Source organism: Haemaphysalis longicornis, unplaced genomic scaffold, assembly GCF_048455015.1.
Source record: "Haemaphysalis longicornis isolate Haplotype H1 unplaced genomic scaffold, Haemaphysalis longicornis Haplotype H1 scaffold_7, whole genome shotgun sequence".
Lineage (NCBI taxonomy): Eukaryota > Metazoa > Arthropoda > Arachnida > Ixodida > Ixodidae > Haemaphysalis > Haemaphysalis longicornis.
In genome coordinates, this window is record NW_027526422.1 from 1,819,557 (window position 1) to 1,837,019 (window position 17,463).

The 17,463-nt window shown below is 49.1% G+C and overlaps 1 protein-coding gene across 3 annotated transcripts in view; it reads left to right on the top strand.

Moving 5' to 3' along the window:
- Positions 1–17,463, top strand: part of LOC144144292 (WD repeat-containing protein WRAP73-like) — a 22,350-nt gene continuing 4,887 nt past the window's right edge. The window contains exons 1-10 of one of the 3 annotated variants that reach the window (XM_077675664.1): positions 1–321; positions 397–492; positions 563–619; positions 673–789; positions 933–1,109; positions 1,460–1,549; positions 1,626–1,760; positions 1,817–1,894; positions 1,984–2,044; positions 2,115–2,234. In XM_077675664.1, the coding sequence (XP_077531790.1) occupies positions 253–321; positions 397–492; positions 563–619; positions 673–789; positions 933–1,109; positions 1,460–1,549; positions 1,626–1,760; positions 1,817–1,894; positions 1,984–2,044; positions 2,115–2,234 (1,000 nt within the window). In that variant the 5' untranslated portion in view covers positions 1–252. Of the gene's footprint in view, positions 322–396; positions 493–562; positions 620–672; positions 790–932; positions 1,110–1,459; positions 1,550–1,625; positions 1,761–1,816; positions 1,895–1,983; positions 2,045–2,114; positions 2,235–17,463 lie in introns of those variants that run through there. The other 2 variants (XM_077675663.1, XM_077675665.1) reach the window with 2 other exon arrangements.

Below are 17,463 nucleotides of genomic sequence, written 5' to 3' on the forward strand. Positions count from 1 at the left end.
CTTGTAGCATGCTTGTAGCCCATACAACTTCCGCCATTTTTTATAACTGCCTAAATGCAGAAAACTGCTGTGGCCGAAAAAAAAATTAGTTTAGTTTAATTTTCAACTTCGAAAGCGGACAGGCTTCCGCTTCCGGAGCGATATGAAATGCTTCGGAGTATGTTCGGAGGAGCGCGAACTGTGGCGACTTTCAATTTCATTGCCTTGTGAGTTTAATGTGGACCGCTGGCCATAACCAGAAACCGTTGGACAATGAGTTTCTCGCGCGCCGTGAGAGAGTCTGCATCGTTAAGCACATTCTCGCCGAATGGAAAACTTCTGGTGAGAAAAGGAAACGATTCAACTGCCTCGATTTAATGGAGTACGAACTAACGCTCGCCGATTCATTGTTTACAGGCTGTTCCGTGCGCGGTGAAAGTGACCATCTACAACGCGATTTCATTTCAGCCAGTGACCACAATAACCAACGCTGACAGTGTCGATTTTATCAAGGTAAAGTGACAGCAGCGCCGCGACTTGCCACTGGTAACTTTTTCTCCTCTTCCTGCATGGCGATGAACAGTGGTCTCCCGACTCGAAGCTTTTGATGTGTCTGCTGCTGAGGCGCAAGCTAGTTCATGTAAGTGGCCCCCTCGACCCGTTTTGGACGATGCTAATGAGTCGACCGCACAGGTGTGGTCACCTGAGGACGCGTCCTGGAAATGCAGGATATCCGAAGGGCCACTGGGGCTCATCGGTGCCTGCTGGAGTCCCGACAGTAGGCACATCCTGACAACAGCCGACTTTCAAGTTTGTTCTCCCTGATGGCGTTGTATTTTATAACGCTTTGGTTTGTCTTGCGTGTTTGTTTTAAGTAGCTTCAAAGTAGCTTTATGTTGAGTTGCCACTATTGTTCATATGCTTGGCCGCAACGTTTGCGTCTTTCTTTTCAGATAAGAACAACGGTGTGGTCCCTTACTGACAAGTCTGTGCTTTATCTGAAACATGCCAAGCTGGCTTTGTCTGAGCAATCATTCAGTCAGTCTGGAGACTACCTAGCTGTCGTAGAACGAAATGATGCTAAAGACTCCATCAGCATCATCAGATGCAGCTCATGGACACTTGAGCTGGTGAGTTATTCCGTGATAACCGTAGCCGTTTGCGTTCTAATGTCATGTGCCAACGAGCCTGCATTTGCAATGTTGCCCAAATAGCTTAAAATCCACAAGTATGTGTACAAACCGCGGTTGTGTGCTACAATTCCTCTGGAGTGCGTGCCTCTCTCCGGTCCTAACATTGTGACAGTCCCCATGGGGCAGCAGGGTGGTGGAAGGGCCGCTCTCGCACCGAGTCTGTGGGCAGTCGGGGCCACCCCGTGGCTGCAGGGCTGTGCTGCTTTTCCCATGCTGAAGGAGATAAACTTGCTTGGTTTTGGAGTCACTTTGTGGGCAATAAGGGTTGATTTTGCTCCTTGCGACAGAGCTTTGAAACTGCGACCAAAGATTTGGCTGGCCTTGCGTGGGCCCCAAATGCGGACACGTTCTGCGTCTGGGAGTCACCTCGGATAGCTGTGAGTGCCAAGCTTTGCAGAAAATTCTGACCCCCGCTTGCGAAGGGCACCTTCTCACAGCATGGGTGCTCTGCAGTTCCAGCTATGCCTGTACAACACAGCTGGCATCCGGCTGGCCACATACAGCCTCAGTGAAGAAATCGTCGGTATCAAGTCCCTGCTGTGGTCCCGCTGTGGACAACTGGTAGTGCTGGAAGGCTTTCAGGGCAAGGTAACTGATTTTTTTCCCGGAAGCGGTCATACGTAAACCACCGGTCATCTTTTCAGCTGACGATGCTGGAAACCGTGGCGTGGGGTAGCGTGTTTGACTACGTGTTACCGGAGAGCCTCGTGGATGACTCTGTGGCACGTAGGCTTTCAACACTTTGTCTGAACTTTCTCGATGCAGAGCATAGTGCACACAAACTCAATGCTTGCTGCTTTTACATGCACAGCTCGTGTTCAGGGAAGTCAAATCAAAGCAAACCATTGGGAAGGAAACGGTCGACAGCCACTGTAAGTCAGCGCGTGCATCTTGCCATGCCTCAGTTGCTTTGCCAACATGTTGTTCGGCGGGCGATCCCAGATGAGGTGCTCTCAGCTCGACCAGTCAGCTTGGAGGCCCTGGGGAGCGGCGTGGACATGCCTGGCCACCCGACGGCTGTGCGGCTGAGTGCGGGCCAGTGCTACATGGCCTGCATTTCAGGTGGGCCACCATTTGCACCTGCTGGACCTGCAATGCCTTGGCACGCACAACTGGCAGTTGTCTCCCGGGGCTGGCAGTGCATGAAGGCCTCCTCAACACATGCCAGGAAACGGCAACTGATGCGCCATGGCAACACACGGTGCACTTGCCTTGGCCAATTGGTAGTGGCACGGTGGCATGGTCATGCTGCTCCCAAGCCTGAAGTTTGGCATTTCATGCGTGTGCTGGCCTGTACTGGTGGAGGCCCAGTATGGAAGACCGTTCGAAGTGCAAAACGTAAATGAGGGACGACGAGAGGGCACAGGAACACGCGCTTGTCCCTGTGCCCTCTCGTCGTCCCTCGTTTACGTTTCGCGCTTCGAACAGTCTTGCAATGGAATACCAACTTGCCCAGAAGTTCGCCTTAGCCCAGTATGGAGACCCGTGGTGTACCATACAGAACCATGGGTGGACAAAGTGAGTCCCACGGACTGCAGTCCTGCCAGGGTTAGTGCATTTGTCTAGCACGTGCCAAGATGGCTGTCTGAAGATATTGCAATATTGCTTATGTTCAGGTACTTATCGCGGTGTGTGGCGGTCCGTGTAAACAGACTTGGGCCGATTTGAAAGGGTGTAGAAAGAATGCATCTTTGAGCAGCAGCAGTCTCCCTAACCACTGAAAAAGGGCACTCCCGAGTGGTGTTCCAAGCTTGCAGCACACCCTGCGGTTGGCCGCATGCAACTGGCCCTTTGTGTGTTTGTTCGCCTTTCCTGCACTGCTGATGCATTGTGCAAGGAAGCCCACCCGTAGGAAAAAAGATCTAGGGAAGCTTGCACTCATGCGCAAGACTTGAATCGCGAAGCTGTTGTAGGTGAGCATTGACGGGCAGCCATGTTGTGCTGTCACTAGCACGCCCTGCCTTTTGGTTCGCGGCCACTTCCACGCCATGCGAACTATCCGCGGCCGGGCCATGTTGAGAACTGCGCAGACGTTCTCTCGAGTGTTGCGGCGGCCGCAGTCACGTGTCTTTTCGTTGTGGAGTGGCTAGTGCAACAGCTGCGCGACGCCTACGTGATAACGTTCCTTGCGGGGAGTTTTCGGCGTGCACGAACCCCAAACTTAGGGCCAGTAACAACAGCTCCGCTGCTAAAAGGAAACGCTCTTACTGCAATCCAAAGTGTGTGTGAACCACACAGAGTGTTTTCTGCGCTGAAAGCACCGACAAGCATCCTGACGCAGTCGTAGGCAGGTTACTTGATGTGGGCGAAACTCCCCATAGGCCCCATGCATCAAAAGGCGACCCTACGATTGGTCCACTCTTTGGGATTTTCCGTACAGCGGCGCCACACAGATGATGATTGCTAGTGGTATCCCTTTTGTAGCGGGGTGATGGCGTGTCATCTTAGAAAAAAAAAAAAACGAATATACTCTTTGTTTAATACTAGTGCTGCTCTTAGGCCAGGCACAAAATACTCATATGGGACAAAATACTTTTTTTTTTTTTTGCAGGTGGTAGCTGTGCTAGGCAATATTCCCCTCTCTGCTTTTCATCCACCAGCGTTCTAATCTTCTTTTCGTCTCCTCGACAGCCTTGAAGTTAACTTCCTCTGTGCTACCCTTAAATCCTAGGGCTTCTGGAAGCCCAATATTCCCTTCATGTAGATTTGGATGGATACCTTCACATTCTAACACTATGTGCTGCATAGTTTGTTTCTTTTCCGCAGACCACGCATACCCCATCATTTTGTGAATACTTCCCCACAAAGCTCTTAGTTTGCAAGCAACCTGCTCTAGCCTCAAAAAGCAAAGCACCGCCCTGGGAATTGTAGAAATTTTCCTTTCTGATCAATTTCTCAGCCCTGTACATCTCTAACGACGTTTTAGCTTCCATTTTTTCTCTCCTCTCCATTTATGCGTTTCAATCTGCCTTGACCCTTTAGTTGGTTACCTTGGCTGTTTTGGATTCTCCACTGTTCTTTCCATATTTCATCGTTAGCCTTCTAGTCTTCCTTAGCCACTGCGTGTCCAGCTTTTCAAGTATAGGTACCTAATAACTTTAGCTGTCCACCTGTGATGATCCATTGCTCTCAACCTCCTCTCAAAACTTATTTTACTCTGCACTTCTCGAACTTCAAATGATGCCCAGCCCATAACTCCTTGCACTGCTTCGTTGGTTGTTTTTCCATACGCTCCTAAAGCCAAACGGCCTACCGTTCCCTGGTTCACTTTAAGGCCTGCTAGAGCATCTGATTTAAAAGCAGAGTACGGCATTCGCAAACGTAAAACTCGGAACCATTACTCCTTTCCACATTCCTCTCACTACTTCATATTTATTATACCCGCACAGAGCTCTATGCTTCATTATAGCTGCGTTTCGCTTTCTCTTACCCTTAAGTTGCTCCTCGTGAGCTTTTAAGTAGTTATCCCCTGCGTTTAACCACACTCTCATATATTTATATTCCTTTACTCTGGATAATTTGCCATGCTGGATTGACACCGAGTCAGTGCTAGCGTAATTGAAAACCATTATTCCCAATTTTTCTGTGATAAACTTTAACCCAAAGTCGGCGGCTTCCTGACTAGAGCACTGCACGGGCCTGATTTTAAGGCTCGAGCCCGGCCCGAGCCCGCTTTGTGAAGCCCGAGCCCGACCCGGGCCCATAACACCGAGCCCGGGCCCGGCCCAGGCCCGGGCATTCATAAGTGAGCCTAGCCCGGGCCCGGCCCGGGCCCGGCCCGGGCCCGTCGTCTCAATCCCAGGCCCGGCCCAGGCCCGTCGTCTCAAGCCCACGCCCAGCCCGGGGACGGTCTTTTTTTTTTTTTTTTGAGCCTATGGAGGGCCCGCATGTGTGTGACCAGGCCTGGTCTTAGACGTCGAAGAAAATTTGTTTATTATATTTGGTCGAGTGTCTTCGTAGCGAGAAATCAGACGGTGCATCTAGTCTGTACAAGCACGCCCTGAATTGTAACGCAAAAAATAAGGGTTTAAAAGTACACGTAGCTTAGCTCACGCCGTCTGCAGTTCACGCCACATGGGCGTAATAATAGCTCGTGTTCTTACACGAGAGACACCGTCACCTTTGATGACTAGACTCTTGGCAACTTCATGTGGTTGTTACGATCACAAGTTGGTATTAATGAAATTTTTTGCTCTCCATTTGAATCCACGAATATGTGTGTGCGTTGAAATATTTTCCCTGGAGTGGTTGTTAAGCGGTGGCGCTTCTCTAGCACGTGAGTTTAATTTCCAGCCACGACAGCCGCATTTAGATTAGTTCGACATCTAAAATACACGTACATAGACATAGGTGCACAGCTCCAGGGTGGCTTAATTAATTCCTTCCCCGCTAGGGCATTCCTTGGAACCGTATCTTTGATACCTTATACACCAAAATATAAAATCTTGATGCAGTAGATGAAATGTCATTAAAGTTACAGTATAGTGACTTTCAGACCTAGCAAAACACGTTTTTAAAACAATGTGCACAACTAACATCAAAAGCGCGTAAAAGTATACTCAGAATATTCAATTTTATGCTCTTTTGTACACTTCACGTCGGAACTATTAACGGCCGGGCCTATGAATTCCTGCCTGAGCCCGGCCCGGGCCCGTGGCGTTGAACCCGAGCCCGGCCCGGGCCCGCGGCACTGAGCCCGAGCCCAGCCCGGGCCCGCGGCACTGAGCCCGGGCCCGGCCCGGGCCCGCCGATAATCGACGTCGGGCGGCCCAGCCCGGCCCGCGGGCCGGGTCGGGCCCGGGCTTTCGGGCCGGCCCGGGCCCCTGCAGTGCACTGTTCCTGACTGCTAATATTTATTAGCGGTAGCATATCGGTCTGGTTATCAGCTAAAAGAACAACGTCATCTGCGTATAACATTCCCGGAATAAGTTGTACCATTTCACCTTGCAGCATATGCGTTAGGTTGAACCCTACTTGACTTTCTTCCAGTTTCTTTTCTAACCCTCCCCGCACGGGGCACCTTGAGTATTCATGGTGACGGTGAGCAGCGACACCGCAGACCCCGAGCTCCCAACATAAGCCGTGTCCAACCGTGGCGAGGTGTTTAAAGGTGAAGGGTAGAAGCCGTAAACGGTGGCCGTCGGAGCCTTGGTCAAGCTCCGGCCGATGGGCCCCTTGCCTGTCTACCAGGCAGGGAGCTCCGGGACCTCTTTGACTACCAGGGTAAGGTCAAAGAAGAAAGTACCCCAGTCTCCCTGCTTTTATAGTATGCCCTATGGTACTTACAAACCCCCCCCCCCCCCCCCCCAAACGTGATCGGTCCCTGAAAAGGGGCCGCACCGAAGTATCTTTTCCTTCATTGCCATCTTTAACATTTCCTGAACCGGATAATTTTTCTCGATTTCTTGTGATGGAATCGCTCAATCCAACCCAACCTCTTGTATCGCAAAATCTCTTGAAGCCATAATAGGAAAATCATATAAGTGCAAAAAACAAAGGTCTGGTGAACTACTAATCGAGGTAAATGACAAACAGCAGTCCATGAAGCTTCTAGCTCAGACTAGACTGGCTAGACATCAGGGTCACACCCCATCGGAGCCTCAACAGCTCGCAAGGCGTGATATCCGAGACGGATCTCTTGAACGAAACGGATGCGGATCTCCTTGCCGGCTTGAAGGATCAGGGCGTCACTGCCATGAGACGCATCACTATCCGCAGAGACGACAAGGAGATTCCCACCAAGCACATTATCTTGACGTTTGACCGCGCAGTTCTTCCACAACACATAAATGCAGGTTTTATCCGTTGCTCCATCTGTCCCTACATCCCGAACCCGCGACGCTGTTTTAAGTGCCAGCGGTTCGGGCACGGTACAAACTCTTGCCGTGGCCGAACGACGTGTGCAAAATGTGCGTCGCATGACCATCCGAGCGACAACTGTCCATCCGACACCCTGTCTTGTGTGAACTGCGGGGGGGCGCATGCAGCCTACTCCCGCAAGTGCGAAAAATTTCAAACTGAAAAAAAGATAATCAACATCAAGGTAACTGAGAACATCACCTTCCCAGAGGCGCGGAATAGGTTCGCCTCTTTCCCCCTGGGGAGGTACGCCGACGCAGCTCGCCGGGGGGCGGAGCGGCGTCTGGTTTCCACAGGGACCCAGTTCAGCGAGTCTGACCTGGTCCCTGCCCCGTCCCCCCCTGGGTTGCCTCAGGCAGCCCAACCTGCCACCACGCCGCTTGCTGAGGCAGCAGCGGTTGTGGTGCCAACCTCTTCCGTTGGGACCGGTGCCGCTCCCGCCGCTTCCTCCCCGTCCTCCAGTGCGTTGGAGGGTGTCGAGGGGATGGACATCGGGGGCCCCGCATCGGCTCCCACCGTCACCGCACCGCCCGTGCCACTTCTGGCGTCCCCGACGCCCGCGGCGGTGGCGGCTCAAATGAAGGTCTCCCGAAGGGGGACCAAGTCCGGGGGGCCCGGTTCGACGGGCACCCCCAGGACATCTGATGACGAAATGGACGTCGTGCCGTTCCTGCCTGCAACGCAGCGCAAGGAGCGACCTCCGACGGCCAAGCCAGTAGAAAGGCCTAAAAAGCCTAATCCAAGAGTAACGGCCCCGAAAGACGACACATGAACACACACGAACACACACACTCCAGTCATTCTTATATTTAAATACAGTAATGGGAACACAAAACATCATCCAATGGAACTGCAGAGGCCTCCTTAAAAATCTTGACGATGTGTATGAGATTCTGCATGCCAGTCAGCCAAGTATCGTGTCTCCAGGAAACCCACCTCAATTCTAAACAAACAAATTTCTTAAATAGGTACATGGTATTCAGAAAGGACAGGGTTGGCTGCACACACTCTTCAGGAGGTGCGGCAATTGTCGCCCGGAAATCCTTAGCCTGCCACCCTGTCACTCTGAACACTGTCCTTGAGGCTGTAGCAATCCGTACGATAATATTTAATAGGTCGATAACGGTATGCTCCATTTACATCTCTCCTGATTTTGCACTTCTGAGCTCTGATTTCGAGGCGCTGGTTGACCAGCTGCCCGAACCGTACATTCTAACAGGCGACCTTAATGCACACAACTCCCTTTGGGGCTCCTCCAGAACGGATGCCCGAGGTCGCCAGATAGAGAAGTTTCTTACATCCTCCGGAGCATGCCTTTTCAACAAAAAACAGCCTACATACCATAACTTAGGACACAATACATACTCGCATCTTGACTTGGCTATTGGTTCCGCAGTTCTCTTTCCATGTCTTGAGTGGGGTGTGGGCACAGACCCATATGGTAGTGACCATTTCCCCACTTCATTACGTATATAGGTGTAGGCCCGAGCAGTCCATCTTCCCATAAAAAGTTTAATGAATCAAAAGCAAACTGGAGCACATTCACACAAACATCTCAACTACACCACACATCCGTAAAACACCTACACGTGGAGGAAGCCGCCGAACTCGTCACGGCGCACATCCTCGACGCCGCCGAAAAGTCCATTCCCCAGGCCTCCAGTGGGTCCCGCACCCCAAGGAGGCCCTGGTGGAACGAGGACTGCAGGCAGGTGCGAGAGGCCCAGAACAAGGCGTGGGGTGTCCTTCGCCGGTACCCCACGTCACATAACCTCATTTCTTTTAAACGGGCAAAGGCTTTTGGGAAGCGAGTGCGTCGTGAGGCGAAAAGGGAGAGTTGGCGCACCTTCCTCACTTCCATCAACTCATACACTGATACACACAAAGTCTGGACACATATACGCAAGCTGAAAGGACAACAGACACACAGCCTGCCCCTGGTTAGCACAACAGGGGACACACTCAAAGACCAGGCCAACACACTTGCACAACACTTCGAACACGTGTCCAGCTCATCACACTACACAAACACTTTCATGAAGCACAAAACGTCTGCGGAAAAGAAGTCCCTGCGTGATAGCAACAAGTCGCACACTTCTTACAATTCTCCTTTTTCAATTCATGAGCTGAAGGTTGCTCTGAGCACATGTAAGCCTTCAGCTCCAGGTGCAGACAAAATCACATACACCATGATACAACACCTACACCCAGACACTCTTGAAACACTCCTACATCTATACAACAACATATGGCTTTCGGGGCACATTCCTCGCTCTTGGAGGGAGGCCATAGTAGTGGCTTTCCTGAAGGAAGGAAAGGACCCTTCTTCTCCCGCTAGCTATCGGCCCATCGCCCTTACAAGCTGCCTTTGCAGGCTCCTCGAGAAGATGATAAACAGGAGACTTGTGTATTTCCTTGAGTACAACGGTCTTCTCGAGGGCTGCCAGGCAGGCTTCAGGGCGGGGCGATCTACAAATGACCAACTTGTCGCCCTTGAATCATACATAAAGGACGCTTTCATTCACAAACAGTTTTGCACAACGGTGTTTTTTGACCTTGAGAAGGCCTATGACACCGCTTGGCGTTACGGGATCCTCAGTGACTTAAAGTCTTTCGGTGTTTCGGGCCATATGCTCAACACCCTTGCTAGTTATTTGTCCGAAAGAACATTTCGCGTGAGAGTAGGTAGCGCACTCTCAAGAGTTCATGTGCAAGAAAACGGCGTTCCGCAAGGTGGAGTGCTAAGCTGCACTCTGTTCATAGTTAAGATGAACTCCCTTGGGAAGGCATTGCCACCTACAATTTCTTATTAAATGTATGTAGACGACATCCAGGTATCTTTTAAATCATGTAATATGTCCATCTGTGAGCGTCAAGTCCAGCTCGGTGTCAAAAAACTTGCCAGCTGGGCAGACAAGAACGGTTTTAAACTTAACCCAGAAAAAAGCACCTGTGTTGTCTTCTCCTGGAGGCGTGGGATCCATCCGGACCCAGACATTATCCTTAATGGCGTATCGATTCCTGTGATGAAGGAACACAAGTTTTTAGGTGTGGTGTTGGATGAAAGGCTTACGTTCATCCCTCACATTAAACAATTGAAACATAAATGTCTAAAGGCTCTCAACATTCCCCGCAGGGCACCTTGTGTACTCAAGGTGTTTTGGTGAGTAGCGCCACCACGGTCCCGAGCTCCGCAGGGGTGCCTACTGCTGTAGGCACTTGGTGTCTTGCAACACCACGGACCCGAGCACATGTGGGTTGGACCCACCCACGTCCCGGCTGTGCGTGGCTTTGCCGTGTCCGGGGAAAAGGGGAACCTGGTGGCTGAGCCAAAGTTGGGGTTGTTTTGGACCTTTACGGCCCCCCAGCAGCGGCAACACTCCACTTTGGCCCCCGCTTCTCGCAGACGGTACCCCTGGTCTGACCTGCCCGGGGGGAATCAGCCAGTCGCCTTTTCCTCTCTTTCTCTCCACTCTTTCACTTTCCTATCTCCTCTCCTACCCCTGTCCTGTCATCTCCTTCCTTCCTGATTTCTACATTTTTCCTGGCGGCAAGGGTTAACCCTGTGCAAGGATATCAACCTTGGTACCATGTATAGGGTTATAGCGGCAGGGTAACGGTTAGCGTGTACTTTAATGTCACGTTCCCTTGTTGGGCTCGGTGGTGGGCGACCGGCTCTGCCGCCGAATTGATTCCATGCTCATATGGCTTTTTCTATCACCCCCCAAAAAACTGATCGGCCTTCGAAAAGGGGCCGCACCGAGGTAACACAATTGAAACCAGTCTCCCAAAGTGAAACTTTCACAAAATACTTTTTTATCCACTCCGAAGACGAAAATGCACCTCTTGCTAAAAAATCTGTCTTCCTCATTGCAAAGTGCCTTGAAAGCGTTGTCGGCCGGGATTACCAAGCAAAGAAACTAGCCTCTGGTGATCTGCTGGTAGAAGTGCAATGAAAGAACCAAAGTCAGAACCTACTAAAACAGAACACCCTGGCTGAACTCGCAGTAACGGTCACTCCACATCGTAGCCTGAATACAACGCAGGGCGTGATCTCTGAGAGGGAACTGCTTCACGAGACAGATGAGGATTTGCTTGAGGGACTGAGGGACCAGGGCGTCACGGCTGTGCGGCGGATCACCATGCGTCGCGCAGGTGAGGAAATTCGAACTAAGCATGTTGTTCTGACCTTCAACCGTCCAACGCTTCCTGAATCTGTCCATGCTGCCTTCATATCCTGTCCAGTACGCCCTTACATACCTAGTCCTCGAAGGTGTTTCAAGTGCCAGAAGTATGGCCACGGAACTCAGTCTTGTCGTGGCCGACCCACCTGTGCTCACTGCGCACGTGCTGACCACACCAGTGATGAGTGCAAAAAAGAACAAGTGAAATGCCCAAACTGTGGTGAACCACACGCTGCATACTCGCGTGCATGTTCCGCATTCAAAAAGGAAAAAGAAATAATCCAACTCAAAGTCACCGAAAACCTAACCTTTGCACAAGCACGCCTGAAGCATGCCCTGCTTTCAGGCAGAAGTTACGCAGGCGCCGCTCGCCGGGGGGTGGAGCGTCGTCTGGTGGATGCGGGCACCCAGTGCAACCTGGTCCTGCCACAGCCCCCCGCTCAGCAGCAGATAGTTTCTCCCGTGGCTTCTGCTGCTACACCCTCCTCCAGTGCTGTGCCTAAGGCCCCCCAGCGCAACCACCTGTGCTGCGCCAAAGGCCCCCAGCTCGAGCTCCAGTGCTGCGCCAAAGGCCTCCAGCACGAGCTCCAGTGCTGCGCCCAAGGCCTCCAGCACGAGCTCAAGCACGAGCTCAGTCCAGATGAGTGATGATCTGGCTCCATCCCGGGCGCCTGCAAAACAACAGAAGGCTGCTCCTGTGGTCACTGCTGTTGTAGCAATGTCCAGTGCTGCGGCTGCGGCCTCTAGCACAAACAGTGTCGCCACTGACACTTCTCCTTCGGAAACTTTGGATGAGGCCATGGATGTCTCTCCAAGTACACCCGCTCCTGAAACTCAACAGGAGCGCCGCAGTTCTGCTGGTCGTGGTAAATCAAACAAATCGAAGTCGCCCAAGGCCACTACACCGGGAACTAACTCGGCGACCTAGGTAAACTATTCAAAGGGCCCCAGAAACACATCTCCTTCTCTAATGACTTTTTTAATGGAAAAAGAACATCTCATGATCTGTATTTCCCTTCTCTTAGTATTTATGGCTGCTGAAAGTATTATCCACTGGAATTGTAGGGGGCTGTTAAACAACCTTGATGATATATATGATATACTCTCAAATCACAAACCAAAAATACTGTGCCTCCAAGAAACACACCTACGCCCATCTCAGACAAACTTCTTAACACAATACACTATATTCCGTAAAGACAAACTGAACTACCACCAGCCGTCTGGTGGGGTGGCAATTATAGTACAAAAATCAGTTGCTTGTCAACACCTGCAGCTACAAACCTCACTTGAAGCAGTTGCCGTTAGAGCCATAATTTTTGATAGGCTAATAACAGTGTGTTCTCTTTATATCCCACCGGACTATCGCCTATCCAGCGTCGAATTCGAAGACTTAATCAATGAGCTACCTGAACCCTACCTAATAACTGGGGATTTTAATGCCCACAACCCTATCTGGGGATCTGCGCGAGCTGACGCACGAGGGCGGCTTATTGAAAAGTTCATCACATCATCCGGAAGTTGCATCTTTAACAAGAAACATCCAACATATTACAACACGGCTCACAACACATATTCTGCAATAGACCTGGCAATTGGCTCCGCAATTTTACTGCCCACCTGTGAGTGGAAAGTAATTAACAACCCCCATGGCAGCGACCATTTCCCCGTGAGACTACTAGCTATAAGCAGTAACTCCAAAGACACCGACTCCCTTCGAACTTTTAAACAACATGCAGCTGACTGGAAAACATTCAAAGAACTTTCCAGACTAACCCTTTCGCTAATAAGTCATTTAGATGTTGAAGCAGCAAGTTCACTTATTACGGCCCATATTCTTTACTGTGCCCAAAAAAGTATTCCAGAGACCACTCCTAAAACCCTCCCCAAACCTACACCATGGTGGAATGAGGAGTGCAAGCATGCACGTTCCGAACAGAATAAAGCATGGGCACTCTTACGCCGCTATCCTACGGCAGACAACCTGCTCAAGTTTAAACGGGCAAAAGCCAAAGGAAAGCGGACGCGGCGCTTAGCAAAAAACGAGAGTTGGACAAGGTTTATATAGTCTATCAACTCTTACACAGACTCTCGCAAAGTATGGACTAGAATAAAGAAACTAAAAGGCTACAAGACCAACCCTACTCCCCTTGTAAGTAGTGTGGGTAATACAATAAAAGACCAAGCAGACGCTCTCGGCAAACATTTTGAACCCGTATTCAGTTCCACCCATTACACACAAACATTTTTACAGCACAAGAAAGCAGCTGAGCGCCAGCCCCTTTGTGTGAACAAACGCTCAAATGAGGGATATAATGCCCCATTTACGTTGCCTGAACTTATTACTGCGCTGTCCACATGTGGTCAGTCAGCCCCTGGAGCTGACAGAATTAGCTATGAGATGATCAGGCACTTACACAATGACACACTCTACACAATACTCTCTCTCTTTAACAAAATATGGCAGAAAGGCCGCTTTCCAAGAGCATGGAAAGAGGCAATCATTGTACCTCTTCTAAAAGAAGGGAAAGAACCCTGTTTTGCTGCTAGTTACAGGCCTATTGCCCTGACTAGCTGTTTATGTAAGCTCTTTGAAAAAATGATAAACCGGAGACTTTTTTACTTTCTGGAGTTTCACGGTGTTCTAGACAAAAATCAGGCAGGGTTTAGATCTGGGAGATCAACTACAGATAATCTGGTTGCGTTTGAATCATATGTTAAAGACGCTTTTGTCCATAAACAGCACTGCTTCTCTGTGTTCTTTGACATGGAGAAAGCCTACGATAGAACGTGGCGATATGGTATTCTATTGGACTTGCAGTCATTTGGCCTTAGCAGCAATATACTCAATGTTATTAAAGATTATTTGTCTGATCGCACATTTCGTGTCCGTGTGGGGACTGCCCTGTCTAGAACATTTGTTCAAGAAAATGGCGTACCCCAGGGAGGAGTGCTGAGCTGTGCACTGTTCATTGTTAAAATGAGTTCTCTTAAAACTGTGTGTGCTCCCTCGAACTGTTTCATACTCTGCATATGTTGACGATATCCAAGTCAGCTTTAAATCATGTAATCTATCGATATGTGAACGTCAAATCCAATTAAGTGTCAACAGGCTGGTTACATGGGCTGAAAAAAATGGGTTTCAGTTTAACGCTGACAAAAGTGCTGTTGTGGTCTTCTCTAGGATACGCGGTGTACAACCTCTTCCTTGTATCACGTTAGAAGGTCAGCCCATACCAGTGAGAAAGGAACACAGGTTTCTAGGTGTTTTGCTCGACCACAAGCTCACATTCATACCACATATTAAATTACTAAAAGTAAAATGCCTGAAAACAATGAACATTTTAAAGGTACTATCTCATCAGTCCTGGGGAACGGATACAAAATGTCTGCTGGCACTTCTTAATAGTGTTGTTAGGTCAAGAATAGACTATGCCAGCATTTTATACCAGTCTGCAACCAAAACAGCTCTCAAAATGTTGGACCCAGTATACAATCTGGGGCTTCGCTTCGCCACAGGTGCATATTGAACAAGTCCTATTCCATCCCTTCATGTCGAATCAAATCAGTGGTCTCTAGGGTACCACGCCTACACTGCTCTGATGTATGCCGCAAAGATCACTTCCCTGAAGGAACACCCTCTGAATACCATAATGAAAAATAACACAACTGATCATCTCTTGAAAACCGACCATCCATAGCTCCACCTTTCCCACTGGCAGTTTCACACCTCGTCAGTGAGTTCCAAGTTCCTCTCACTGATGTCTATTGTACCTCAGTTTATGATTTGGTCGCTCCGTGGGACACTTTCCCAATTCACTGTGACATGTCCTTTAGAGAAATACATAAGAAAAATGTACCAAACTTTGTCATCACTCAGCATCTTCTGTTCCTCCAAGACAAATACAAGGCAGCTGAATTTTACACAGATGCCTCAAAAACTACCACAGCCGTATCCTGTGCTGCAAATGGCCCCCTACTTAATGTGTCCAAAACAATGAACACGAACACAAGTATATTCACTGCAGAGGCGTACGGTATACTACTGGCTTTAAACCACATTCTTCAAAACAAAATTAAGAACTCAGTTATATACACGGACTCTCTGAGTGTCGTCTCAAATCTTTCATCTCGGAAGGTCAGTAGAAACCCCACTTTTAATTGTGTTTTAAGAGCTCTCTACTCGGCTTATGGCCTGAAACTCGTTGTCACAGTCTGCTGGGTTCCTGGCCACTGCGGCATTGCTGGAAATGAAGCTGCTGACCGTAGTGCTGCAGCTGCCGCCCTTCGAAGCAGCATAGACGTAAACGAGGTCCCATATCAAGATCTGAAACCTTTTGTAAGAAGGAAGCTGCGGGACCACTGGCAGCAGCAATGGGACAGAGAAGTAGAGAATAAACTGCATATCGTTAAACCCAAAATAGAAAAGCCTTCTGCTGAAAAACATGACAGATTTGTAGAGGTAGCATTATGCAGATTAAGAATTGGCCACACACACATCACACACTCATACCTTTTAACAGACGCAAACAAGCCACAGTGCCATCGATGTGGGGGTCAGCTTTCTGTCCTCCATATGCTTATTGAGTGTGACATGTGCATCATTGAAAGGAAACGTCATTTTAATGAAGCTTACACATATAACATTCCCTTGCACCCTTCATTATTTTTATCAGACCATCCAATGTTCCCATACAAAAAAGTTTTTAGTTACCTAGCAGATGTAGACGTTTTAAAATACATATCATATAGACCATAACCTCACCTGTGTTCATTATGTGTTTTAAAACGGTGGTGGAACCTGAGACTTTACACCTTAGGTGCTTGCACTCACTGTTTTAATATGACCCTATACACCATTTATCTTAGTCTACTCACTATGCTTTAATTATGGCCCTATACACCAACCTCCTGAGTAAAGTTTTTTAAACTAGTTCTTCCTTTACAAATCTTTCTCATCTCTTTCATCATCGTCATGGCGCTCTTTGCCTTTGTCGGCCTTGCGCCATTAAACCCAAAATCATCATCATCATCTCTCAACATTCTTAAAATCTTGTCCCACCAGTCGTATGGAACGGATAAGCAACTCCTGTTGCGTATTTTCACAAGCCTAGTGGGGTCTAGATTGGACTATGGGAGTGTTGTGTATGGGTCAGCCACTAAAACAGCACTTAAAATGCTCGACCCAGTGCTTCACTTGGGGCTTCACCTCTCTTGTGGCGCATTCCGTACGAGCCCTGCAGAGTGCGACAAATGGTGCTTATCACACCAGCGAGCCTATGTTGACTTGTTATATGCCTCTAAAATTTCATCAATGGACAACCATCCTTTTAAACCGGTATTAAATGATACATCCACATCAAAGCTCTTTTAAATCGCCCATCCATTCCTGTTCCCTTCTCGCTCAGAGTAAGGGACGAGGTCACTATTCATGAGGTCTCCTTTGTAGACACATTCAAGTCATCTATCACTGATCTTGTAGCACCATGGCATCTTCGTCCTTTTGCATGTGACCTGTCTTTCTTAAAATACAATAAGAACAGGACACCAAAAAGTGGGATTTTGCAGCATTTCATGTATGTGCAGGATAAATACAAGGCTGCAGAGTTTTTCAGCGATGCATCGAAAACGTTCACTGCAGTGTCTTGTGCGGCGCATGGGCCGAATTTCGAAGCATATAGAACAATGAATGTAAAGACAAGTATTTTTACGGCAGAAGCTTATGGCATTTTTCTTGTTGTAAGTCACATAGTTGAACATCATATTCCTAAATCCATCATCTATACAGATTCGCTGAGTGTCGTCCGTACATTGTCATCCGGAGAGTCCTCGAAAAACCATGTAGTTAACCTTGTCTTGAAATCAATTGTGCTGGCATATTCTTCAAACCTTGAGGTGACTGTGTGTTGGGTGCCAGGCCACTCTGGCATCGGCGGAAATGAACTGGCGGATGAAATGGCCGCCAATGCTGCACTCCGAAACACAGTAGACATACCAACACTACCTTACACAGACCTCAAGCCGCACATAAGACAACACTTGCGCAGAACATGGCAAACACACTGGAATGAACAGAAAGACAACAAACTACATGTAATAAAGCCACACTTGGGACGGTACACATCTGACTCACACAACAGACACACGGAAGTCGCCTTGGGTAGGCTGCGGATAGGGCACACCCATGCAACGCACTCGTATCTGCTGACGGGATTTTCTAGACCCCAGTGCAGCAGGTGCGGGGAGGC